General features: G+C 57.0%; 2 protein-coding genes across 7 annotated transcripts; both read right to left on the reverse strand.

The window, feature by feature from the left end:
• Positions 1-8,060: 8,060 nt before the first annotated feature.
• On the reverse strand, positions 8,061-13,318 carry C1QB (complement C1q B chain). The gene is made up of 3 exons (XM_036443964.2): positions 13,167-13,318; positions 10,081-10,291; positions 8,061-8,774 (listed from the first exon to the last, which is right to left on the reverse strand). The coding sequence occupies exons 2-3, from the start codon at positions 10,268-10,270 to the stop codon at positions 8,200-8,202; spliced, it is 765 nt and encodes a 254-aa protein (XP_036299857.1). The 5' UTR covers positions 10,271-10,291; positions 13,167-13,318; the 3' UTR covers positions 8,061-8,199.
• A 5,430-nt stretch (positions 13,319-18,748) lies between these two features.
• Positions 18,749-23,176, reverse strand: C1QC (complement C1q C chain). Of its 6 annotated transcripts, none has more exons than XM_036443963.2 (3): positions 23,031-23,176; positions 22,550-22,737; positions 18,749-19,555 (listed from the first exon to the last, which is right to left on the reverse strand). In XM_036443963.2, the coding sequence occupies exons 2-3, from the start codon at positions 22,734-22,736 to the stop codon at positions 18,999-19,001; spliced, it is 744 nt and encodes a 247-aa protein (XP_036299856.1). In that variant the 5' UTR covers position 22,737; positions 23,031-23,176; the 3' UTR covers positions 18,749-18,998. The 6 variants fall into 6 exon arrangements, with proteins under 6 accessions (XP_036299856.1, XP_036299851.1, XP_036299855.1 ...); XM_036443958.2 differs by having other exon boundaries at positions 22,550-22,757; positions 23,040-23,166; XM_036443962.2 differs by having other exon boundaries at positions 23,010-23,157.
• Positions 23,177-25,772: the final 2,596 nt, after the last annotated feature.

The following is a 25,772-nucleotide window of genomic DNA, read 5'->3' on the forward strand; positions in this document are numbered from 1 at the left end:
ATTTATAAATTCCCGTGATAACAGACAAGTAAACAAGGAATGGTCTTGCCGAAACTGGTTTGACTCAGTGGATAGAGCGTCAGCCTGCGGACTGAAGGATCCCAGGTTCGATTCTGGTCAAGGGCATGTACCTTGGTTGCGGGCACATCCCCAGTGGGAGTGTGCAGGAGGCAGCTGGTCGATGTTTCTCTCTCATCGATGTTTCTAACTCTCTATTCCTTTTCCTTCCTCTCTGTAAAAAAATCAATTAAATATATATTAAAAAAAAAAGTAATGGTCTTATAGTTTCTAGTTTGTGGCGGGAGGACGTCAACTGAAAAATCACATTCTGGAAGCTAAGGGAAACCCTACATGGCAGTGACTACCTTGGAGGCAGTGTACCCCAAGTGGAGCAGCCGTGATACAGGCCAAGCCCCAGTTTTGGGGGCACGGCATTGATGAGGTCTTGCAGATACAGGCACTACTATCATGAAAATTCGTCCTTTCTCTGAAAAATGGAGATGATAAGAGACGACTCCCTCCACGGGCCGCTGTGAGGACAGGAGTGAGGGCGAGGCTCCGAGGCTGGGGCTGAGGGGTGTGTACGCGGAGGGACTCTGATGGTGCTGGGGACCCGGGATGGAGTGGCCGGGCCCCATCCCCACTTCCTCCCCAGTTCCCCTGACGACCAGCATGAGGCATTTTTGAAACAGCTGGTGGAGCTAGGGTTGGGTGGGGTGTTACTCTGCAAACATGGGCTGTACCCATGACCCCGACCTTCTAATCCCAGGGCTTAACTGACTTCATTAACTCCAGGGGGCTCAAGAGAGACACCCCTCCTCCCCCCAAAATCACTCTCCATCAAACCACAGTCATGAAAGTCCCATTCCTGAGACCTAAGCAGGGAAACCTCCAGCCTGAAGGCAGGAGACTGGAGTGGTGACCTTTGGAGGTGAACTTTCTGCAAGCGAGTGACAGGGCAGGATCAGATACCCACCCCCTGCCTCACACACACACACACACACACACACACACACACACACACAGCTCCCCTCCCCCCTGCTCAGCCTGCCCAAAGGGCAGTGAGGAAGAAACTGGGTGAACGCATAGCATGCTGGGTAGCCCGGCCAGGAGCTGATGGGTCCAGCCTCCCACCCCCCACTGTGGTTGCCATGACAACTGAGCAAGGAGAGGGAGGAGGGGAGGAGGGACCACTTGCCCCTCAGACAATGGAAACCTATTCCAGGTCACCCTTGGCCTTGTCCTAAAGGTCTTGGTGTGGTCACGGGTTCTGGGTTCTCCGTATCCTGCAATATAGGGATCTGGGGAGCAGTCCTTAGTTCAGGCCAGGCGTGGGGACCCCAGAATGGGGGTCACAGACAGGATCCCCCTCTTCTCTCCACCCCCCCCCCCTAGAAAATCCCAAGCCTCTCAGAGCCTCCTCTTTTCCGGGCTCCCTGCTCCCCCAAGGCAGGCTAATTCCAGACGAAGTTCGGCTCATATTCTGAGCTCTCCCTGCACCGAAGCACTTGACCTTGTTGTGGGAGGCGAGCAGTGGGCGCAGGGCAGAGGAAGTGGCCGCTCTGGGGAAAGGCCACATGTTTTATGAGTAATTTAATATCTGGAGCACAAACCACTGAGCGGAGAACCCATCAGCCGCCCGGGGCAAGGAGCTGGTCTGGGCCTCTCCGTGCCGGGGACAGGATGGGGACGCCCGGGCCCACAGGGGAGTTAGTGCTTCCGGGGCCCCAGGAGGGGGCAGGAGGGAACGGGGCCGGCTGGCCTGCTGTGCCCCAGGGACCGTGCCGTGGGTGTCAGAGGGGAGGAGCGCTGATTAGGGAGGAGAAGAGTGGCCCTTTGGAAAAGGCACTGACTTTCAGACACACAGACCTGCATTTAGCTCCTGCTAAGTGTGTGACCCCGACTTCCCCTGTCCGAGCCTCAGTTTCGTTATCCAGACAATGGTGATGATGATCGTGGTACCTACATCACAAATAAGAACCCAGTGACAGTAAGTAGAAGGAATTTAATATGATTGCCTGGGACACTGATTCATAAAGCGCCTCTGCGAACCCATGGAGGCAGGGGGGGATGTGTGTCCCAAGATGGGCACGGGGCTCGTCAGCGTCTTTGTCTCTTGTAGCCCATGGAACGCCCCTCACAGCCACCAGCAGCTTCATGTCGTAGGCGAGGGTGCTGACGCTGCTGGGGGCTTCCTACGCGCCAGGCGCGGCAGGTGGTTCCTTTCAATAACCGCTCTTGCTTGTGGTCCTACTATGCCCCTGGCAGGCGCTTTACAGACACCCCTCATTGGGCGCTCATACCGATATCAGCCACGTTCGCTTCCTTTCACAGCCGAGGAAACAGCAATTCAGAGAGGAGGGGGCTCCACTGTCAACGTCACCCAGCTCGAATGTGGCACAGCTGGACTTGAACCTGGTAAGAACCTGGTGAGGGCTCTTGTGAGAAGCCAACGAGGGATCATGCACTGAGCGTCGGGCATAGCAGGTGTTCTGTATACCATACTTTGCTTTTTTTTTTTTTGCCCTCTTTCTGCTGCTGGCTTGTTTACATTCTCCCTGCTCCCCAGATGCTGTGAGAGCTCGTAGGGACAGATACATGACAACGTGGTACCGAGAAGAATCTGTGAAAGGCAACAGGAAACGAGGTGGGGAGGCAGGAAGTGAGGAGGGAGGCTGCCAAGCAAATATGTGCCATGCAGACCTGCACGCGAGGGGCGTCTCTGCAGGTTCTGGGCCTCAGTTCTCTATTGCATCCTCACAATGTGCGTGCGTGTGTGTGTGTGTGTGTGTGTGTGTGTGCGCGCGCGTGTGTGTGGTGGCGGTGGTGGGGGGAAGGGTGTGTCATGAGGATTAAATGCATGAATGTCTGCATGCCTGGCACATTCCTGATCTCAGCTGCGTTTCCCTCCTGCCTTTGTTTCCCTTGGAAATGCCAAACCTTCCCATGGAAACTTCCCCAAGGGCCCTGGGAACAGGATTGCATTCCCTCTTTCCAGGCAGCACGTGATTCTGACATTCCTTCCATCTTGGCTTCCTTCCTTCCATTCAGCAGCCGTGTAGTGAGCATGTATCATGTAGATCCATCCCTAGACCCTGCACGCTCTAGAATGAGAAACATTCACCCATCAGTTAGTTAACTGACATCCGTGTTTTCATCCATTTTCTTTTGGGTTCTCCAGGCCACGAAAAGCTCATTTTTGGCCTCCTTAGCTCCCCCCCCCCCCCCCCCCCCCCCCCCCCCCGGGCCATCGCTCTGTTCTGTGGAGGTGGAGATGCTGGATATGTGAGGTGTGATGGGGGACTCGGACATGGCTTCCTCTTGGCCAGTGACCGTGTAATAACTGTTTCCCCTCGTCCTGCGGGTATCGGAGTTCTCCTAGGTTCCTAATCAGCCTGAGACCTGTTTCTGTCACAAGTGAGTCTAATGTAGCTGACGAGTTAAAGCCAGGCTCAGAGAGGGGTAGCTCCTTCCCTGAGGTCACACAGCAAGCCGGGTACCAAGACCAGCCTAGGCCTGGGAGCTCTTGCCATCCCACCCGGGGTGCTTCCTGCTCGGCCAGCTCCCCCCACTGCTGGGAGCGTCCCTCCCTGGGTGGGCCCTGCGGGTTTCTCTCCTCCTGCATCTGGCCCACAGGGCTGTCTGTGAGCATGCCTCCTGGCTGTGTGCAAAAATAAACACAGCTCGCAGCTCGCTGGGGAAGGGCGTGTGTTTGTGTGTGCGCTGGGTAGGGGGTGGTTTAAGGCAGGGCACCTGGTGTCCCGTGGTCAGCAGGAGACCAGAAAGGCGGGGGCATGGAGGAGAAACGGGGTGGGGCCTGCAGCGCTCAGAGCAAGGGGTGCTCAGGGTCCGGGAAATAGGCCCCTCCCCTCCCCTTCGTCCTTGCCTCTGTCTGCTGTCAAAGCCTTCCCCGGCATCATCAGAACGGAATCACTGATCATTCTCAGGGGAAAGAGGTGTGCGGGGTGCGGGAAGAGACTGGACAAACATCGTACACCTATGGATGAGGACAGTAAGGGCAGAGGGTGGGGTGGGAACCGGGTGGAGAGGAGCTATGGGGGCGGGGGGGGGGAAAGGAGAAACAATTGTAATACTCTGAACAATAAAGATTTATTAAATTAAAAAAAAAAGAATTTGTAAATTTTAAAAAAAGAGAGAAAGAAAGAAAAAAGAACGTAATCGCAATGGCCACAAAGGCAGCAGGAACAGTAGAGGGTAATCTCTGAGTGCTCGCCCTCACCAGCCCCGTGTGCCACCGACCACAGATGGGAGAATTCAAGTTCATGTAGATCAACACGCTGAACCCGCGCTCCTGACCCCAGCCACCTAAGTGCGGTCCGGCTCAGCAGCACCAACCACTCCCCACCACCCGCGTCTTAGAAAAGCAACTTCTCAGCCCCCCCTCTATACCCCACAAATTGGAACCTGCATTTACAAAAACCCCAGGTGGTTTGAACACATTTAAGTTTGAGAAGCCCTAACCATTTTAGCACCCCAATTCTAATAACAGCCTGCCAGGAATAGCTGTAGTCAATACTATATACTGGGGGCTTTGCCCATAAAAGCCCATTGGATCCTCATCGATTCTCTGGGGGTAGGATCATCACCCCCATGTGACAGATGAGACACCTGTGACCCAGAGAGGTTAAGTAATCTGCCTGAGGACACACAGCCTGTGAGTGGCAGAGGTGGGATTTGAATGCAGCTTCTCTGAGACCACCATCCTCCCCGTTCCCGGCTTCCAGCCTCTCCTCCCTCCCTGCATGGCTCATCCTGTGAAGCTCTCAGCAGAGAGGAAGTCTATTTCCCCTTTTCCCTCCACCCGATGCAGCCAATAAGCTCCTGAGGGCAGACACTGGGCCACCACTAGTCACGGCGTTTCTGTCCATGAGCACAGCCCTCTCCTTTGGGGGCTGGGGTAGGGGGAGGGGGGCAGACAGAGGACCACCTGTGCCAGCATCACCTGGGATATTTGGGAAAAGTGAAGCTTCCTGGGCTTCTCCAGGTCCTAGGAAACTACAGCCTCTGGGGTGGAGTCTGGACTTCGATAATTTCCAGGGATTTTCGTTGCCTGCTGAAATGGGAAGCCAGGTGCCCATTTTACAGTCAAGGGCAACGAGGCCCCAAGAGTTTTTCTGTTCTGGTCCCGAGCCTGGAAGCTGGCTGGCTGGCACGCAGGCTTGGGCGCCAGGCGGTCCTGGGTTCGGGCTCCTGCCCCTCTCCCTCGGAGCCCAGAGCCACAGCTGGGTTTGCAGCGGGCTGGCAAATGCAGCCCACAGACCGTGCGCAGCTTGCCGGCTAAGAATGGCTTTTACATTTTTAAAAGGTTGGGGGGAAATCAGGAGAAAAACACCTCGTGACGCAGGAACGTTATGTAAGATCCACAGAAGTTTATGGGAACGAGGCCGCACCGGCTCATTCACGCACGGTGTGCGGCTGCTCTCTCGCTGCAGACGCAGAGGTGAGCGGTCACAGCAGGGATGGACTGGATGGCCCGCAGACAGAGCCGAAGAGAGCTCCCATCTGGCTAGTTGCGGGAGAGGTTTGGCAACCCCGGTCCAGGGCAGTGAGTCTCCAGCTATTGCTACGTCGAAATCACGTGGAGGGTGATTCAGCTCGTCGGTCGTGGGGCCCGAGAACCTGCATGTCCAACCAGCTCCCGGGTGGTGCTGATGCCGGAACCACACCTTGGGGACCCTGGCGTAGAGGGACTTGGGTCTTCAAAGCTGACACCAACCCCAGCCTGGAAGCTCACAGCCCACCCAGGGAGCAGAATGGGCTTGGGGGGAAGAGAGGGAGGTCGGAGGAGCTCTGACCACCCATCCACCCACCCACCCACCCACTCCTCTCCCAGGCTGTCCTTCCCTCGAGTGGGCTCCCCCTGGTGGCAGCAAGCCTGGACTGCGCCTGGCAGTTCAGCTTTGATTGCCCAGCCCTCCATTTGGAAACACATTTCAAAGCCTTCAAAGTTTGCACATCCTTTCTCCTGGAGGGCGTCCACTTCGGGGAACTGAATCCAACAGCAGAACCTGGAGCGGAGGTGGGGAGGCTGGGATGAGGCGCTGCAGGCAGGAGGTGGCAGACACTCAGCAGGGCCCGCCCACGTTGCTCTGAGAACTGCCCCCGCCCAGAGGTTGGGGAACAGGGCACAGAGCTTAACACCGGGGTAAACGGACCTGGATCTGAATCCTAGGTCTTCTGTGTCACATGGCAAAGTAGCACCCCCTCCCTGAGTCTCAGTGTTCTTATCTGTAGAATGGGAACAATAAGATTAGAACGGTACTTTTTAAAAAATCCTCATTGAGGATATTTTCCCATTGATTTTTAGGGAGCGTGGAAGAGAGAGGGAAAGACAGAGAGAAACATCGATGTGAGAGAAACACATTGATTGGTTTGCCTCCTGAATGAGCCCTGACCCTGCAACCAAGGTACGGGCCCTCGACCGGAATTGAACCCAGGACCCTTTGGTCCGCAGGCCAAACCAACTAGGGCCACAGTGGTTCTTGAAGAGTCACACAACCCCGCTCCCCTCCCAGCAGCACCAGCAGCTGGGAACTCTTTGGAAATGCAAAGTCCAACAGCCCATCAGATGGCGGTGGGGGCTCGCTAAGGCTGAGAACCACTGGATTAGGGTACCTTCTCCTTGGGACTGTTCCTGGGGAGAACAGTTGCCAGACATTTGCCTGAATAATCCTGAGCTGCTATTATTGCTGCTTGTTGGCCTCAGCTGATTGGGCCAGGAGTAGCCTTGCTCCAAAGAGGACCAATCAGATTCCCTCTTCTGGGATCTGGGAAATGGATGCCACTTCCATGAGGTCAAGGATGTCGTCGGAGAGGAAAGCAACCCATTACCCGCACTTGCCCAAGCAGGGATAGGGCCAGTCTGTGGAGAGAAAGATGCAGGGCCCGGAGGCTCAGCGGGACACATGGCAGCCCTGCCTGTGGACATCTGTGTCTGGATCCCATGTCCACGGAGCCATTTGTCCTAATGGGATGGCTGGGCTTGTGCCAGTCTGGGGAGCTATTTGGAGGGGAAGCCCTGGGGAGAATCAAAAGGGAAGGAGCCTTGGCTCCAGGATCAATGAAGACTTCGGAGGGGGGCCCCATGACAACCTTGGGTGGGGATGTGTGACATATTTAAAAATATATATTTTATTGATTTTTTACAGAGAGGAAGGGAGAGGGATAGAGAGCCAGAAACATCATCGATGAGAGAAAAACATCGACCAGCTGCCTCCTGCACATCCCCCACGAGGGATGTGCCCGCAACCAATATACATGCCCTTGACCGGAATCGAACCTGGGACTTTGAGTCTGCAGACCGATGCTCTATCCTAGGGGTGTCGAACTCAATCAGAGAAGGGGCCAAAATCTAAAATCCAGCCTAAATCGCGGGCCGAATGGTTTACTGAACAGTCATAAACTGTCATTGTGATGGAAGCGCAGCGGAGTGCAGTGATGACAGCGCGGTGCGGGCCACATTGCAAGGCCTGGCGGGACGGATTTGGCCCGCGGGCCTTGTGTTTGACACATGTGCTCTATCCACTGAGCCAAACCGGTTTTGGCGATGTGTGACATTTTAAGCAGAAAACCCTTTAGAGGCTGGCCTAGTCATGCTGCTATGAAGGAGGTCCCAGGTCATCCGTAGGCAGACCTGCCCTTGAATCCTGGCCATACTGTGGAATGGAGGACACTCTGTCCCTCCAAGCCTCAGTTTTCTCCTCTGTAAACTGGGCGCGATGCACCATGTCTCCAAGGATAAGTTTGAGGATTCATGACAGAAGGAGGAAAGTGTTTAGCTCAGTGCTGAGAGCATAGTAGGTGCTCAACAGATGGTGTTCCCTCCCCATCTCCCACCGTGTGGCTGTCACAGAGATGGACACAGAGCCTGGCCCTCCAGTCACCTCCAACTAGAACGAATTCCTGTTGTCAGAGGCCATTGATTCATTCATTCATTCATTCATTCATTCATCCATTCATTCAACGGGCATTCAAGCAGCATTTCTCAGCACCTACTATGTGCCAGGGGCTGGGATGCAGAATTGAATTAGACCACGGGCCCTTGGTCATGAAGAGTTTATTTGCTCATTCACTCCACAACCTCCAAGGAGACTGACCGTGTAGGGGTCGTGCTGGGGGTACAGTGAGCATTGCTGGCGGGTGAGGGGGTGGGGTGGGGGAGGAGTCAGGGCCCACAGGTCACGGCTCCGGGTTCGGGAAGAGCAGGAACCCGGAGAAGATGCTGTTGGCACCCTCGATGCCCAGCAGGGAGTTCCTGTCGGTGGCCTGCAGGAAGACGCTCTCGCCCTGCTCCAGCTTGAGGACGACGCCCCCCGTGGTGACCTGGAAGGTGCTGGGGACATAGTCGCAGAAGGTGACCACCTTCTGCATGCGCTCCCTGCCGCGCATGAGGTTCACGCACAGGTTCCCGCGGGAGCTGGCGTGGTAGGTGAAGTAATAGAGGCCAGGCACCCTGCAGGTGAACCTGCCTATGCGGGACTCGTAGTTGTTGTTCACGTTGGTGATCACGTGGTCGAAGCGGATCATCTGGTCCTTCCGCAGGGGCGTGTTGATCTTCCGGGCGGCCGAGAAGGCGACCTTCTGGGTGGCCTTGTAGTCTCCCGACTCGCCCTTGGGACCTCGGGGGCCGGGGGGCCCTGGGGCGCCTTTGGGGCCCACGGGGCCCTTGGGGCCGACTTTTCCTGGCTTCCCGGGAGTCCCCGGGTCCCCCTTCTCTCCAAACTCGCCGTGGTCTCCAGGGAGCCCTGGCAGCCCTGGAAGAGCAGGGAGAGGAGAGATGAGGCCGAGATCGCTGCCAAGAACCAAAGACGGGAGAGGCAGGGAGCCGGCCGAGTGACCTTGGCCAGGGCCCTGCTCCTCTTGGGTCTTAGCCTCCCTCCCTTCGGTGAAAAGGAGGGGGATGGGCAGAGCGCCTCCACGTCCCTTTCCAGCCCAGTTTCCGAGCCCGTGATGTGCTCGGACTGACACATGGGGTCCCTAAGGACAGGCCGGCCCTCCTCACGCGCTCACCCAGCACCCCGGTCCAGGGTAAGCCTGGAGGCCGGTAGTGCATGAGCGCACACAGTCAGCCCGCTGTGCTCCCTCCCCCTCCCGCACGGCGGACACCCCTAAGCCATCACGCCGTCTTTCTGGGGGAACTTGGGCCTGGGCCTTAGAATCCTCCCACTCGGCCACGCCAAGCAGCCACGGCCCTGGGTTCGGCACAACACAAGATAAAACCTCTTTCCCTGTAGGGTGGCAGCGCTGAGAACGTGGATTCGGGGCAGACACATGCCCTACTAGTTGTGTCGCCTCGAGTGAGTCAGACTCTCCGAGGCTCAGCTTCCTCTTCAGTAAAGCGGGGGTGCCGAGGTTCTGTGGCCTCGTGAGGATAAATGAGGCGATTTGGGGAGAGGGCTTGGCTATGGGTCCATGAACGAAGAACTAGACTTCGGGGGTCGGGGAAAGGTTCTTTATGGCAGGAAGTCTTTGAAACTAAGGTGAGCAGACGTCCCGCTTTTGGCTGGACAGTCCCGATTTTTAACAATTTGTCCCGCGTCCAGAGGTGTGTGTTTTTTTTTTTTTTTTTTTTTTTTTTTTTTTTTAAATCCCAATTCTTTCCAAAAATCGGGACTTTTACTTTTTATAAACGCCGTGGGACGTGGGACAAATTGTTAAAAATCAGGACTGTCCCGCCAAAAGCGGGGCGTCTGGTCATCTTACTTTGCACCCTGTGGCAACCCCACCAGAATGCCCTTGTCCGCATTTCACAGGGAAGGAAGCAGCCAGCAGGGAGGCAAGGCCACAGGGAACCGGGGCCATGTGCCTGCGGGGTGCCCTCTCTCTGCCTGGGTCTGGCGGTCGGAGATTCCCTGCTCTGGTCTCGGCCTCAGTATCTGCGGGGCCCCTTTGTGCAACGGGAACCAGAATCCCCTTCCTGCCAGTGGCTGCGAGGGCTCAGCCAGCGGATGGGCACCGAGTGCTTCTGGAACCTCTGAGGCGGGAGGGCCACTGGGGCTTGGGCGGCAGGAGGTGGGGCCTCGACCAGTGACCCCTGTGTGTCCCCAGAGTAGACAGCACCTTTCTCTCCCTTTGTCCCCGGGGTCCCAGGGGCCCCGTCAGAGCCCGGCGACCCAGGAATGCCCGGGATGCCCGGGATGGACCCGGCCGAGGGTCCGGTGCAGTCCTGGGCCTGGGAGACATCAGGAGGACCCAGGAGCAGCAGCAGCAGCAGCAGCAGCGCCGGGAGGCCGCCCCTCGGCGTCTTCATGGCCACAGTCTTCGCCGCTTCCTGCGTGGGGAGTTGGGGGGACAAGCAGATGGGGTAGTTACTAACTACTGTGGGGCCGCCTCGCGCGAATGAATCAATCAGCTAACGAATTCATTCATTCGTTGGCTCGCTCGTGGCTTCGTTCCGCCGTGCCCGTGTCCCCTGAGCGGGTCCTGCTCGGGGCGCTGGGGACACCATAGTGCACCGGGCAGATGTGGCTCTGCCTTCACGGAGGCCAACGTGCAGGTGAGCAGAATGGTTAGGGCCGGGTGACGGGTGCTCTGGCAGCAGGGACAGCGCCCGCCTGGAGGGAGAGGGACTGTGCTGGGGCGGGGAGGAGGGCAGGTTTGAGGAGGGGAGGCCTCCCACCAGGAAAACGTTGTAGATGGAGTGGGGGGAGGGGAAGTGTCTCTGAGAAGTGAAATTTAGGCTGGGACCTGAGGGGACAGAAAGGACCGAATGTTCCGGGAAAGGACGGTGGAGGCAGAGGCCAGAGGCAGGAGAGAGCCTGGAAGGGGGAGGACCAGCAGGGGGGAGAGCGGCCAGCAGAGAGGGAGCGGACAGAGTGACCCGGGGGTGGGGGGGGGGGTGGGGGCGCGGCCAGGGCCTGCGGCTATGGTCTGATCAGACTTGTTGCCGCTGTGGTCTGATCCTCATAGCACTCTGGGAGAGCGGGCTGTGATCATTTCCCCATCCTGCGGATGAGGAAACGGAGGCTCCAACATCAGACAGCAGCCCGCCCACAGTTACCTGGGAGTTTGTTACGGGCGGGGCCGTGGCCTAACTCCTCCATCTCCGCTGCACGCAGGCCGGGCCTGCCCAGAATTTGGCACACGGAGGCTTTGCGGGGATCACAAAACTAGCCTCACCCCCTTCCTCTGGTTCCAATCAATCCATTGCCCAGGCTCCTGCCTCATGCCAGGCTCTGGGCTGGGAGGCTGCCTGGGGCTGTGACCAGGGCCCAGGGACCAGCTTGGGCTCTGCCCGGCTCAGAACAGGGCGAGTCAGGGCATCTGCTTATTTTTAGTTTTAAATGAGCATCAGCTCCCTCCCTTGCTGGAGGTTTTACCAAACGGTAGTTTGACAACTCGAACAATCCGTGCGTTAGGCACTTAGCGGGCACCAGGCTCGGTGCCAGACCTTCTCATGCCGTTACTGCATTGGATTTGGTTCTTACAACGGCCTCTCGAGAAAGCATCCCTGGTTTCTCATTTTACAGACGAGGAAACTGAGCGTGGAGAGAGCGAGAACCTCCATCAAGGTTACAGCTTCCCCCCCTCTCCTTCCCGACCCCCCCTTCCCCCCTGAGCCTACTAGACCTCAATACTCACAGGTGTTACATCAAGAGGCTGCGGTACCTGGTGGTGGAAACCTGGGCTTTGGAGCCTGACGGCCAGCAGGGGGAGCTCATGCACCGGCTGCACGGAGAGCCGTGCGCCGGCTGGTGCCCAGTGAAGGACGCTCTTATCACTGCTGTTACTGGTGCTGTGGGCGGCAGACACCCCCGTGGTGAGGGGCCTGGAGGCCCTAAGAAAAGCAACGCCAGGTCCACATAGGCCTCCGCCACGTCTTAGCTCAGAGCTAAGTTTCTGGCCACAGTTTCTCCCACAAATGGGGCTAACACATCTCTAGCTCACAGGGTTGGTGGGAGGACAGGTGAGTTAGGGCTTAGGCAGAGTCTGGCCTGTTGGAAATGCTCACTGCATATTAGCTATTTTTTAAAACAATCACCATCATCTAAGAATCCCCCAGTTTGGGGACAGGAGGGGAGGTGGTTGGAAAAGTACAAGAGGATAGGTCCCTTTGAGAGGCTGGGCTCAGAGCGAGTGGGTGGGGGTGGGAGAGGGGGAGCAGGTCCTGAGATTTGATGAGACTCAGGTTTCCTGGGGAAGTGGGAGGTGGGTCGGGACAGTGGGAAGGTTTGAGTTCTGGCTCATTTAAGTCTCAGACCTGGATGTAGACATAAAACTCATCTGGTCTGACCACCTCCCGCCTTCACTGTCAGTTCGGTTTCGCCAGCTCAGCAGCCGTGGGGAGGACGGATTGTTCTGGGGAATGTCCACAGCGGGTGGGGTGGCTCGGGGCCTTGCTCCTTACTCTTGTGTTTTTCCTGCATCGCTGACCCTTCCATCTCCATCCTACCCCATGACGCCTTGATCCCTGACTTGGAGTCAGGCCCACTTGACCTTGAACCCTTCCCCCTCCTGCTGCTACCTCCCTGCATGGCCTCACACAAGAGCCCGGACCTCTCTGGCAAAGTTCCTTTCTACCTAACAGGGCTGCCAGAGGATTAAGTGAGACGGAACCTATAGAACAAGAAGGCCCCCGGGGCGGGGCCTGATCCCACCCCCTTCTTTCCAAATGCTGAGCTCGCTCAGTGCCAGCTCATAACCAACCACCCCTCACCTGCGAGAGCCATGATTTCTTTGGAAGAGTCATGCTGAGCTTTCTCAGAGAATGCATGGGAATAAGAAGAGGCAGGTGTTGGGGGTGCTGGGCTGGGTGGAGGGGCACCTGGGTCCTGCCATCCATCTGCCTCTGACATCTTGACCCAGGTAGTAGGCTAACCACTGGGTGACCTTGACCTCCGTTCGGGCACAGAAGACCCCTGAGAGGTTCTGATGTACCCAGCTGAGAGGTACAGGACTGGCCCCAGATCCTCACCAGCGCTTCAGAGGCAAAAGCGGGACTCACCTTAGGCTGGCGGCTCCCATTTGAGGCCGCCTCCCCACCCCCTGGGCCCCGGGCAGTCAGGTCTCCAAGTTCACCTCCCGAGAGATTCAGCCCCGAGGCCTGGGCCCAGGCAGGGGGTGCCAGGTCTGCACTTTGGGAATCACCACCCGCCACCCCATGGGTCCCGCCGGCCAGTCCCCCAGGCACCACGCCCCCTCCTCACCTGGGAGCCGGGTGTCCTGGGAGGCCGCTGGCGATGCCGGTGGGCCGGGCAGCAGTGGGACCGGGAGCCGGGAGCCTGATGCTCTCAGTCCAAAGCGGAAGTTCCGTTCCCCAGAGAAGGGAAGGGCCTTCCCTGGGTGGCCCCCTCCCCCCCCCCGGGGCCCGCAGCCCGGCCCCCCTCCTGTCACCCCGCTCTCACGGGGTCCTGCTGCCCTCAGGCAGTTTCAGGTCCTGTTTCTGCCATCGGCAGGGCCTTCCTGTAAACGGGGAGGACAGTGGTCAGTTCGGTTTCGCCAGCTCAGCAGCCGTGGGGAGGACGGATTGTTCTGGGGAATGTCCACAGCGGGTGGGGTGGCTCGGGGCCAGGACCTCTGACCTCATGGCCTTTAGGGGAACAGGGATGTTCCTCAGTGAGGCGGAAGCATGGCCGGCCTGGGGCCTGGGGCCTGGGCGCTGGGGTTGAGACATAAACTTTGATTCCCAGCCTGGCTCTGCCACGTGGCAGCTGAAGGCACTGAGCCAGGGGAGCCCACAGGAGTCTCATTCCCTCCGTCACATGGCGGGACCATAATGCACCTGCTCCAGGGACTGCGCGGCGCTGAGGGGGACAGGGGGGAGGAAGGGAGGGTGAGCCGTCAAGGGCAGACCACCTGTGAGTTGTTAATATCACACCACGTCCCAGGCATCTCCTTGCTGGGATCCTCTCTTCTGCTTTTTCCTCATTCTGCACCCCAGCTCTTTCCCTGTCTTCAAAAAATAATCTCATCATGAAAAATGAATTTTAAATGTGGTCATTACTTATTGATACCCCTCCCTCTGCTTCCAGCGGGGCGTGAAGCTGAGGGTAATTATAGGCACAGGCAGGGGCCTGTTGCTTGTTTTTTTTTTGTTTGTTTGTTTGTTTTGTTTTTTTTAAATTTTAATATATTTTTATTGACTTCAGAGAGGAAGGGAGAGGGAGAGAGAGAAACATCAATGATGAGAGAGAATCATGGATCGGCTGCCTCCTGCACGCCCCCTACTGGGGATCCAGCCTGCAACCCGGGCATGCGCCCCTGACTGGAACGGAACCTGGGACCCTTCGGTCCGTAGGCCGACGCTGTATCCACTGAGCCAAACCGGGCAGACCTGTTGCTTGTTGACCGGGGAATCACACCAAGTTCGAGCTGGAGAGGGCCTTGGAGGTCACCCAGCCCATCCATCCCCTCGTTCTAACTATGGGGACATGAGGCCTGGGTGGGAGACGCTTGCCGTGAGCCTGCAGGTGCCCTGCTCTGGGAGACTGAGCCGCAAGCAGCCCAGCCTGGTCCCCGCCCCCAGGGGGCACCCCTTCTACTGGGGAGACATGGCACGTGGTTCTTGCTCCCGTGTGGCTGCCGGAGCCCAGACCTCGTGCACGTGGTGGGTGTGGGACTTAGCGGGGGCCCCTGACACCGGCCAGCGGCCCTTTCTGCGGCTACGTCTCAGGCCAAGGGACGCCCACTCGGGGACGATTGCCCGGAGGCACAGCAGCTGGTGCAGGTCAGGCGGCCCTTCCTGACACCTGTGCTCGGAGACAGAAAACTGTTGGGCGTGTGGGTGCTGCTCCTGGAAATGGTGAACGGCGGTGGGTGGCAGGGACAGAGCAGAGGGATGAAACCAAAGGTCTCTGGGCGCAGCCAACTATGGACCCGAAGGGGCCCAAGCCGGGGTGTGGAGGAGACCCAGGCCTGGGTGGATTCTGGGCAGGGAGAGGGGGTTGGCAGGTTGCAGGTCCAGGGCTCCGTCTGAGGGTTCCTGAGGTCACTCAGTGGCTGATGGCAATGGGAGAAGATGAACTTAAACCTGGGGTAGAATCTGCAGGGGGAAAAAACCCTGGCTGGTTGCTCAGTGTTTAGAGTGCCAGCCCGCAGAGCAAAGGGTCGTGGGATCGATTCCCAGTCAAGGGCATGTTCCTCGATAGCAGGTTTGATCACTGGCCCCAGCCTAGGCTGGTTCAGGAAGCAGTGTGTGTGTGTGGGAATCATTGGGTGATGCCCCAGCTGGTGTGGTTCAGTGAATAGAGTGTCAGCCTGCAGACGGAAGGGTCCTGGGTTTGATTCCAGTCAGGGGCACATCAGGGTTGTGGGCTCGATCCCCAGTAGGGGTCGTGCAGGAGGTAGCCGATCCATGATTCTCTCTCATCATTGATGCTTCTATCTTTCTCTCCCTCTTCTTTCCTCTCTGAATTCAATAAAAAAATATTTAAAAAAAATCATTGGGTGAGGATTTTTTTTAAAAAAAAGAAGAATCATCAGGGAGGAGGTAAAGGCATGGCTTCGGAGTCAGCCTCTCCAGAGTCTGAATCCCAGCTTTGCCTTTTTCTGGGTATGTGGCCTCAGGCGCATTTACCGATCTCTGTTTTCCCATCTATGTGCTGGGGGCATGGGCACCCACTCATGGGGTGGCTGTGGGGGGCAGTGAGGTAACCCTGCATATCTGGGGCCCAGCAGAGTGCCCAGCCCTTGGTGGGCACAATGCAAAACTGGGACAGTATGATTTATATGAGAAGATAGAATTCTCAGAGCCGGGGACGGAGGAGCCATGCCTGGAAGAGGGGAGGCCTAGACTAGGGATCAGGAGCAAGGGGGTCTCTGTGCCTTGGCTCCCGAGTGGGAACCAGCTGGTCTCTGTGCCGCTGGAATTGCTGGCTTGGTGGGAGAGACTCCTGACAGTTTGGGGTGTCTCCTTCTGGCTCCTGTCCCACCCCCATACCCTCTTTTCCTGCGTCCCATAAAGACCCTCCCCTGATCCCTCTCAGCCCAGCAGATAAGCTGGCACTTTCAAAGGCCTGTCATTTCTGACAAAATGACAGCAGGAAGACAATTATGGAAATTGAAATGGCACGAAATGGTCGTTTCCAAAGTCCAGGCTTCTGGTCTGACACTGTGGCCTACAAAAATGGCACATTGATTTTTCAAACAAGAGAGAAATGAGAGGAAAGATGTATCACACTGCACTGCTAAGTGCTGATGGCGGGAGCTGTGGCCGGAGCGGCCCTGTGACCCTGTGACCTGGCTGTGTCCCTGCCAGAGGCACCCTGACTCCGTAAACCAGGCTGGGCTCTCGGCCCCGCCTCTGTCCTCGCTCTCTGTGTGTGTCTTTCCTGCCCCTCCTTCCTGTCTTACCACTTTTCCTGCCCCTACTACTGTGTTTCCCCGAAAATAAGACATCCTCTGAAAATAAGACCTACTTACAGGTTTCCTTCTGAGTGAAATATAAGGCATCCCCCGAAAATAAGGCCCCCCAGGCTAAACATGAGAGATTTGGTCCACTGATTCTGAAAGAAATGGAGTCACAAGAAATTCACCAGGAAATTCAGGAATTGGATTGTTATGATGATGTTCCAGAAGATGATGACATGATTGTCATTGAATAAATGAGTAAATTCTTGATACTGTAGGATTCACAGTTTGTCTGGTTTGTGTTGACAACTACCGTACTGCCGTACCGTATACAGGTAATAAATTTCCTTTATTTTCATTTAACAATAAATGTGTACCATATTCTTCTTTATGGAAAAATGAGACATCCCCTGAAAATAAGACCTAGCGCATCTTTGGGAGCAAAAATTAATATAAGACACTGTCTTATTTTCAGGGAAACGGGGTATGTGCAGGCATGTGACAAAGCAGCCCTGCCTCAAGGATGCTTCCCGTTCAGTTGGGGAGGCAGATCTTTAAGTGAATAAATGCCCAAAAGCCAGCTGGTGGACTGCGTGTATTGGCCTTACCTGGCAAACCGCCCACTCACCCACAGCTCGGTCTTCCCTGAACATTTATAAAAAAAAAAAAAAAAAAAAAGCTTTGGGTCCTGAAATCTGTGTGTGTGTGTGTATGTGTGTATGTGTGTGTATGTGTGTGTATGTGTGTGTATGTGTGTGTGTGTGTGTGTGTGTGCATTCTGTAAATAAGTCTACAGGTAATTTTATTGCGTTTCCAGGTTTGGGAACTTGGACTTCAAAGGGTCAGGCGTTTGTGGTCCAAGTGTGTGGAGGGCTCTGTGGGGACATAAAGGGGAGCATCAAGGAAGGCTTCATGGAGGAGGTGGTCCTTGTGCTGACTCTTGACCGCATCGAGGTGACGGAGGATGTGTATGAGCGGGTGGGTGGGGGCTCCCCAGGATGAAGGAAGACCGAGTGCAGAGGATGGAGGTAAAAACAGCCCCTTTCAGGAATAAGCGTGGGAAAGCCGATGGAGATGGTGGTGGAGCTGGGATCAAGCCGCTCCTGATGTGGCCCACCTCAGCCGGGCAGAGCCTCCGTGAGCTCTGTGGGGCTTTATGGGACCTGGCCGGGCAGGTTGTCGCAGGTCTGAGTGGGTCTCCCTGGTCAACCCCTTCTCATGGTCAGTGAAAGCAACGCCGCTGACGGCCTCTGGGTCCTCCAGCAAGGATTGGGGGGCTGAGCCTGGCCGCCAGGAGCATCACAGTGAAGTCCTGACAGCTCGCAGGCGGTGGCCAGGGCTCCCAGAGTCGGAAGACGTGGGAAGACAGATTCTCTTTCTCTGATTCCGAATGGTTTCATGCTGACCTAGAACTTGGTTATGCTGCTAACTAATTTAACAGGTTGGTTAGCATCATGCCTGGTGCATAGTAAGTGCTCAATAATGTTAGCTATTGCCCTGCTGGTGTGGCTCAGTGGCTGAGTGTGGACCCAGGAGCCAAGAGGTCAACGGTTGGGTTCCGGTCAGGGCACATGCCCAAGTTGCGGGCTTGACTCTCAGTAGGGGGCGTGCAAGAGGCAGCCAATCATGATGTTTCTCTCTCATGAATGCTTCTAGCTCTCTAGCCTTCTCCCTTCCTCTCTCTCTCTCTCTCAAAATCAATAAAAACATATTTAAAAAAATAACGTTACCTATTATGATGTTCTTATTCATTCATTTATTTACTCTCTTTCTCTTTCATTTTTCCACTTACCGTATTTTTCAGACCATAAGACGCTCCGGACCATAAGACGCACCAGTTTTTAGAGAAGGGAAATGAAGAAAAAAAGATTCTGAAACAAATAGTGTCCTAAAATATTTTATGTGCATTAAAACCCAACATCACAGTCATAAACACATGTAATCAACCCTGTAAAGTAAACAGCAGCATTTAAAACCATTTTAGAGCCGGGCAAGCACACAGAGACCACACAGAGCCGGGCAAGTAAAAAAACTTTTTTTTAAAAGTATATGTGTAGGCTATATTTGGACCATAAGACGCAGGGACTTTTCCCCCCCACTTCTGGGGGGAAAAAAGTGGGTCTTATGGTCCAAAAAATACGGTATTCATTCATTCACTCATCCACCCCAGTTCACTCACTAATTCAGCACCAGTTCATTACATACCTGCTCTTTGTCTATCTATGCTGGGCTTACCTGCGCCCAAACCCCTCCTGTGATTGAACTTAGGTCAACCTGAGTCTGGGCATTCAGACACACTCCTGTGTACCTGCGCACTGGTGCCTCCCCTGACAGCAGTGCCGCTCACCCAAACAAGGGAGAGCCGACGGCCCCTGGGCGACCTCTTGTAGCCTTCAACCTGCTTCTCCAAGGCGGCCGTGAGAAATCAGAGCCACGCATATTTATCGATTTAAATCATTTATTTGTATATCTCTCAGACTTCCAAGACTTAGGGGAAAGAATGATAACAGGGAAGGTGTCAGTAAAACGTCAAAGGAGTGACTTCTGCAGGAACTCAGAGAAGGGGTGGCAGTCAGGGTGGGCTTCCTGGAGGAGGCGTCCATGAGACAGGGAGAACGGCCTGAGCAGGGACCCAGCAGAGCCGCTGAGAGAGGTGGGGTGGCCCGGGGCCGGGGGGCAGGCCTGCCCCCCTAGTCGGGGAAGAGCAGGAAGCCAGAGAAGACGCTGTCGGAGCCCTCGGTGCCCACCATGCCGTTGTAGTCGTTGACCCGCAGCCACACCTGCGCGCCCTGCCGCAGCTGCAGCAGCACGCCCCCGGAGCTGACCTGCTTGGTGTTGGACATGTGGTCGCAGAAGGAGGTCATCTGGACGTCGTCGCGGTACAGCTGCACGCACAGGTTGGCCGTCTGGGACGTGTGGTGGACGAAGTAGTAGAGGCCGGGGACCTTGCAGGTGAACTTGCCCGTGCTCGTGTTGTAGTCCCCCTGCGGGTTCGTGATGACCGTGTTGAACTTGACCAGGCTGTTGGACGCCGGGTGCTCCGCTGTCTGCCGCGTGACGGTGAACACCGACTGGTGCTTCTGCTTGTATCTGCCCTCCTCTCCCGGCTCCCCGTTGGGGCCCATGGTGCCGGGAGTGCCCGGCTGCCCGGAGGCGCCCATGGGGCCGTTTTTCCCGGGAAAGCCAGGCATGCCGGGTTCTCCCTTCTGACCCTTGGGTCCTCGGGTCCCAGGAATGGCTGGGATTCCTGGGGAGAGAGCAGGTGGGAAGTGATGGGGCAGGGGACGGGGCAAAGGGACCCTGGGGCTGTCCTCCAGGGACACACTCCAGGCGTTTGTTCTCTGAAACCTTCTTCCCCCAGATGTGCTGTCCACTGGGAGCAGTGTGCAGGGAGTGAAAGGGGTGGCCAGAGGGGAAGCAGACCCCCTCCCACAGACCTGCCCTGAGAACTTGGTGAAGGCACCTGTCTCTTGGCCTCAGTTTCCACATTCGTGCTGGGGTGGGTAGGACTCGCCGGCTCAGGAGGTGCCCAGGGCAAGATCTCAGAGTGTCAGAGGCCAAGACTGTCAGCCCACAGACAGCACATGGCCTCAGAGGCCATCTGTTGGGCCTGCACGACTTTAAAAAAAAACAAAAAACTTTATTTAGAGCCCTATGATAACAAATTCAGGCCTCACCCAGAAGCCTAGGTCCTTCGTTTTTCTTGACAAAAAGAAGAAGCTTGGTCACAGGCAGATTTCCCGGAAAGCTCAGGAAACTTGTTTCGGGCCCTGTTCACTGGCATTGGCTTCTTCGAGGCCCTTTGCCTGGTTTTATATTTATAATTTTTTCAACATTTTTATGTTGAAATAATTATAGATTCAAAGGAAGTTGTAAAAAAAAAAAAAAAAAAAAAGTCAGGAAGGTCCCATATGCCCTTCACCTACTTTCCCCCAGTGGCACATCCTGCAGAGCTGAAGCACAACATCAAACCGGGAAATCGACCTCCGTGTGATCCACATGGCTCCCCTTTCCCACGTGCTGTGTGTGTGTGTGTGTGTGTGTGTGTGTGCGCACGCGTGTGTGGTTCTAATACAATTCTGCAGCATGTGTAGGTTTGTGTAGCACCCCTCCCTGCCTTTCAAATGCATCCCTAATTTTGTATTATTTTTCTTAAAGAGGGCCTTCGCCATTTTATAAGTTGCCGAGCCCTACAAAACCTGTATCTATTCCTCTAGCCAGCTTAGCACATGGGAACCACTGGATGGAGCCAAAGGGAGCCTGCCCCTTTAAGGGGGCTGCTCTCTCTCCAGCTCCCCCAGCCCCACTCAGCCCAGGTCAGCCCCTGGTTCACCTTCCCTCGTGTTGAAGATGAGGCCACGGAGGCCAGAGCTCGGCCGAGGCCATGGAGCTGGTGTGAGGCGGAGTTTAGACTCAAAGTCAAGTCCAGCTGAGTTGCAGCCGGATTGTCTGATTCTCGCGTGTGACTGCCCTGATCATCTGCGCGTCTGTGAGATTCATCTCCTCTGGTCCAAACCATGATCATTTTTTAGGGCCTGATGCCAGACTCTTCTTCCAGGAAGCCCTCCCTGACCACCCTTGTCTGCCCCCATGGCCGTTTCCTCCTCTGACTTCCTCCTACGAGGGGGTAGTCTGTGCAAACCTCTCTGCGACAGATCCTCTATGACTTGTGAGCCTTTTAGGTCCAGGGTTACGAGTGGGGGCTCAGGACCCAATAGACCTAGGCTTCAGGCCGTGTGACCTCCCTCTGTTGACCAGTTGAGATAAGGGCATAATGGGGGGGATCCCACCGAGCTGCTGGGAGAGTGGGGTGGGAGGATGCAGGCGCCTCTCAGTAAGGACTCAGTTATGTCAGGGCCCTGCCATGGCTGAGCAGGGCCCACTCTCATCTTTTGGTTGGGAGGGCAGGACTCTGCAGGGGGCAGGGGACCTGAGAGGCAGGGAGAGAAGCAGTGAAGGGAACGACCTGTGGAGCTGGACAGGATCCTACTGTGCGACTTCAGGCTGGTTACCCAATCTCTCTGAACCTCAGCTTTGACACTTATAAAACGGGAGTGCATCACTCCTTCAACGGGTTTTGGCCTCAGTTTCCTCGTTTCCAAAGGAGTTAACAATTTTATCTGCGCCATTTGGAACCGGGCCTGGCACAAGTAGGAGGTCAAAAATGGGTAGCCCTCAGGCACCCTGGGCAGTAAGGAGGCCAGAGATTCAGGCTCCCCCAAAATGGCACCCCCAGGATTCTCACGCAGCTCACCCCGAATTGCAGACTTCCTGCTGGGATGCTGGTAAAATTCCACTCCATTGCCAGGAGGGAAGCTGATAGGGAGGGAATTCTAAGGACATTCCTCTCCAAGGCCCCCACCCCCCAACCTCTGCCTCCCAGTCACCTCTGCCCACCCCCACCCCCGCCTCACACGTGCCACCTCCAGACACGCTCCGCTTCCCAGATAGGCTCCTACTTTCAAACGAGGCACCAGAGACTCCAGTCCCGCCCAGTGTCAGGCCCCCCCACCCCCCTCATGCTGGAGCTTGTCGTGGAATCTCCGACAGGAGGTCCTGTGCCTGTGGCCCTGACTCCACTCTCCCCACCCCTCCAACTACCAGACCCCGGGGAGCACAGATTTCTGATGAAAACAGTGATGACAACAGCAGCACCTACCATAGCCTACACTTATCCCATGCTGACCACAGCTTGGTGCTGTTTTATATTTAAATGGCATCACCATAGCATCCCTGCGCAGTAGGCACTGCCACCTCCCCATTTTACAGGTGGGGAAACTGAGGCTCTGGCTATTAAGCAAGTCACTTGCACAAGGTCACACAGTAGGAAGTGGTGGGGCTGAGATTTGAACTCGGCTCGTCTGTGCTTTGGCTTCATTCACTATGGGGGTCCCCCCCCCACTTCCCCAAGGGCCCATGGTGCAGGGCAAGAAGTGGAGGGGTGCTGACCAAACAGGAGCCTAGCACTCTAGGTCACACATAGATCCTGTCCTGTGGGGCAGGAGCTTGTCCCTCTCCCTGCCATCAGATGAGGACTCTGGGGGGCGGGGCGGGTCTGAGGCCTGGGCCCTGACGACAGAGGGGCTATACCTGCTGTGAGCGCTGGGCTCTCTCTGTCCAGGGAGCAGTGCAGCAGGAGGGACCACACTCCTTGCCATCTAGTTGCCAACCTTTCCCCTCCACTCCTGCCCCCTGCCCCTAGGCCCTAGGTGACCCCTCCCCGCCAGGCCAGCCCACTCACCTGGTTCACCCTTAGGCCCTTGCAGCCCGTCATGCCCGTCCTTCCCTGGGGCCCCGGGCATGCCGGGCATTCCCGGGATGCCGTAGCATTCTGTGGCGGCCAGGCCCCCGAGGGGCAGTGCCAGGAGCAGCAGCAGCAGCAGGTTCAGCCAGAGGCAGGGCCGCAGGGTGCTGGTGCCCCTGTCCATCCTGGGGAAGGAGGTGGGTGGCAAAAGCTCTGTCGGCCCACCAGCCCCTCGCCCACCTCCTCACCGTCCCCCTCCAGGGCTCACCCCTCTCCGCCCTCAGGAACCTCCCTCCCTTCCCGGGGCCCCTCACCCTTGGGACCACATGATGGAGGCGCAGTGGGGTCACTTCTTTGAGCTCAGAGAGGATGGGGACCCTCCTTCCTCACCAATCAGGCTGTCCCTGGGGCCACATCTCAGGAAGGGGGTGGGAGAAACGCTCCCCGCTGCCCTCACCCGGACAGGAGCCCTGCTCACCTGGGGTGGGAGGCTTCTGGTCTGGTCCCTGAGGCGCCCTCCGATCTGCTTCCCTCTCCCGGGCAGGAGGACACGGTGTCGGAGCGGACGGAGCGAGGAGGGCCCGGAGCGGACTGGGCGGCCCCCTCCTTCCCCCTCCCCCTCCCCCCAGTCCCACATCCCCTTTCCCATGTTTTCCCTGACTCAGTACTTTCTTTCGGGTGCTGAGCCAGGCTGACCGCAGTGACACCCTGTGCCCTCCGCCCCGGTCGTAAGGGAAGGTCCCCACTCCGGATCCGGGAAGGGTGTGTGTATGTCTGTGTCCGTAAACACGAGCCTCCCGGGCAGACTTCCCCTCCGTGTGGCCAGCCCCTGACCTGGCCGTCCCCGTTTGCGGCATTCGCTCTGCCTGAGACTCAGCTGTTTCTCAGTGTCACAGGAGGAAGTTGTGACCTCCTCACGGATGGGGAAACTGAGGCTCAGGGGGGTGCAGGCCTCGGCCCAAAGTCACGGCCGGAGTGGAGTCTGGGGGTCCAAAGCCCTTGCTCTCACCCCTCTGCTTAGCTGCCCCCAGAAACCATCCTCATATATGCACTGGTCAAGTGGCAGGACTTAATCTAGAAAATTCCATACCCCCTCCCACCCCCCTATGTTAGTTAGGGGGCGGACACCCGGATGGGCAAGATTTGATGGCAGGCAGCCTGCTGTGTTGGACAGAATTCTCTGGCTCCAGAGCCGGCGGCTTCTGGGTCTCCTTCCAGCCAGGCCACCCCCTTCCCTGAGGCCTTCAGCAAACCTCTGACACCCCCACTTCCCTGGGGCCCCAGCCTCCGGCCTGTGTGCTGGGTGGTGGGGAGGCTGGGGCCCCTCTTCCTCTGCCCCGGCCCCTGAGGGCCTCGCCTCTCCTTCCTCACCGCTTCTTCTTCTTCACCCCCATCCCCAGCACCCGCCTTTGGTCTTGGTGGGGTTGCCAGTGGGGTCGAGCAGGCAGAGCTGAGCGAGGCCCCCTCCTCTCTTTAGAGTCATGGAGGAAGGAAGTGTTGGGCTGCAGAGGGTCCAACCCCGGCCCCATTCCCGCCCCCTATGTCCCTCGTGCGGGTTTCCCCTCTGTAGATGGGGCGGGGAGGGGCTCCACTAGCTCCGTGCAGGGCAGTGTGAGGTCTCTGTCTGACAGATGTACCCATGATACTTAGCCCTGCGCTGGGCATGAGCAGAGGTTCAGAGCCCTGCCCCTGCCCCCCAGCTGACCCTCAGGACCACAGCTTCCCCCTCTGTTCCTCCGAACGTTGGCACGGGGCTGCAGAGGGGGGACGAGAGTGAAGAAGTGAGTGCCCCTGACCCTGGGCGTCTGGGGCGAATGGAGGGACGGCACCTGAGCGCCCTTCTTCCTCGCCTCCTTCACGCCTGGGTCTGGTGTGTCCAGCAGATGGCAGCCTCGGCCCGCGCTCAGCCTTCCCCGCCTCGCCTGCCTGGTCCGGCTGCCTTCCTCTCTCCCGGAGGCACAGTGATTTGCCTCCCCAGAGGCGGGCAGGTAGGGGTGGCCTTTAGGGTAAGGAGCCACCTGCAGCCACGTTCCTATAGCCTGGTCTCTTTGCCACTATGGGGCTCCCCCGCTGACACTTCCTTTGGGGCCCGCTGCAGTGAAAGAACCTCCACTTTGGGGTCAGGCAGAGCTGGTTCAGATCGAGGCCCTGCCACTCTCTGGCATGGTGACCTTGAGTCAATGTCCCCCTTCTCAGAGCCCGTGTCCTCGCCGACATTGCTGGGCTTACACACATCAGTGACCATAAAATGTCCGGCACACAGGAGGTGCTCAGGGCCCTGTACCTTTTCCGAGTCCGCGGTGGGGGTGTTCCTGGGGCTGGGGGCCTGCTGGGGCAGAGCAGAACCCAATGGGGCGCTGAGGGCCTGTGGAGTTCATCGCTGCCCCGCGGGCACCTGGGTCACTCTCTTCTTCTGGCTCCCAAAGGTTGTTGGGGGGCAGCCCCAGGAGAGGGTCCTGACTGTCAGAGACAGAGGTGGGGGGGGGGGGGTGTGCATACGTGAGACTCCGAGGCTGCTTGTGTGTCAGTGGATGGGAGAGACGGTCCCTGGGAGGTGTCAGCACATATGGAGGTCAATGTGTGAGCAAACACGGGCATTTCTAAGGCACATGCATGTCAGGGGTGTGTCCGGACACCTGTCTTAAGGTGTGTGTGTGTAAGAGTTACTTCTGATGGTTTCAGGGAACACTCAGGTGAATGAGGCAGGGGTGTGTGGGTATGATGGCGTGTGTATCCCCAGGGTATGAAGGCATCAGTCATGTGGATGTTCAGGAGTGTACATGGGTGTGTCTAGGAAAATGGGCGTGTGCTGAGGGAGGGGATCATGTGTTCATGTTTCAGTGAGGAGTGGACAAGTCTTGGTCCAGGAATGTGGGTCCCTGTGCATTTCACGGGAGTTGTACATGGATGCTGTGGTATGGTGTGTGTGTGTGTGTGTGTGTGTGTGTGTGTGTGTGGTGTGTATGCATGCCTGGTGTGTTTGTGTGTAGCGTGGTGTGTGTGTGGTGTGTATGCATGCCTGGTGTGTTTGTGTGTGTGCACATGTGTGTGCATACATGCAACACAGAGATAAAACTGCTCCCTCTGGGGAAACGCACAGGGCCTTGGGCATGTTCAGGACTGCACTTCAGGTCTCCTTGTTCTCCTCGCAGACAAAGGACACGCTGGGGCTTCTCGCTCCTGGCAGCTCCCGGACTGGCCACGTGGGAATGAGCCACAG

This window comes from Pipistrellus kuhlii, unplaced genomic scaffold (genome assembly GCF_014108245.1).
Source record: "Pipistrellus kuhlii isolate mPipKuh1 unplaced genomic scaffold, mPipKuh1.p scaffold_m20_p_2, whole genome shotgun sequence".
Lineage (NCBI taxonomy): Eukaryota > Metazoa > Chordata > Mammalia > Chiroptera > Vespertilionidae > Pipistrellus > Pipistrellus kuhlii.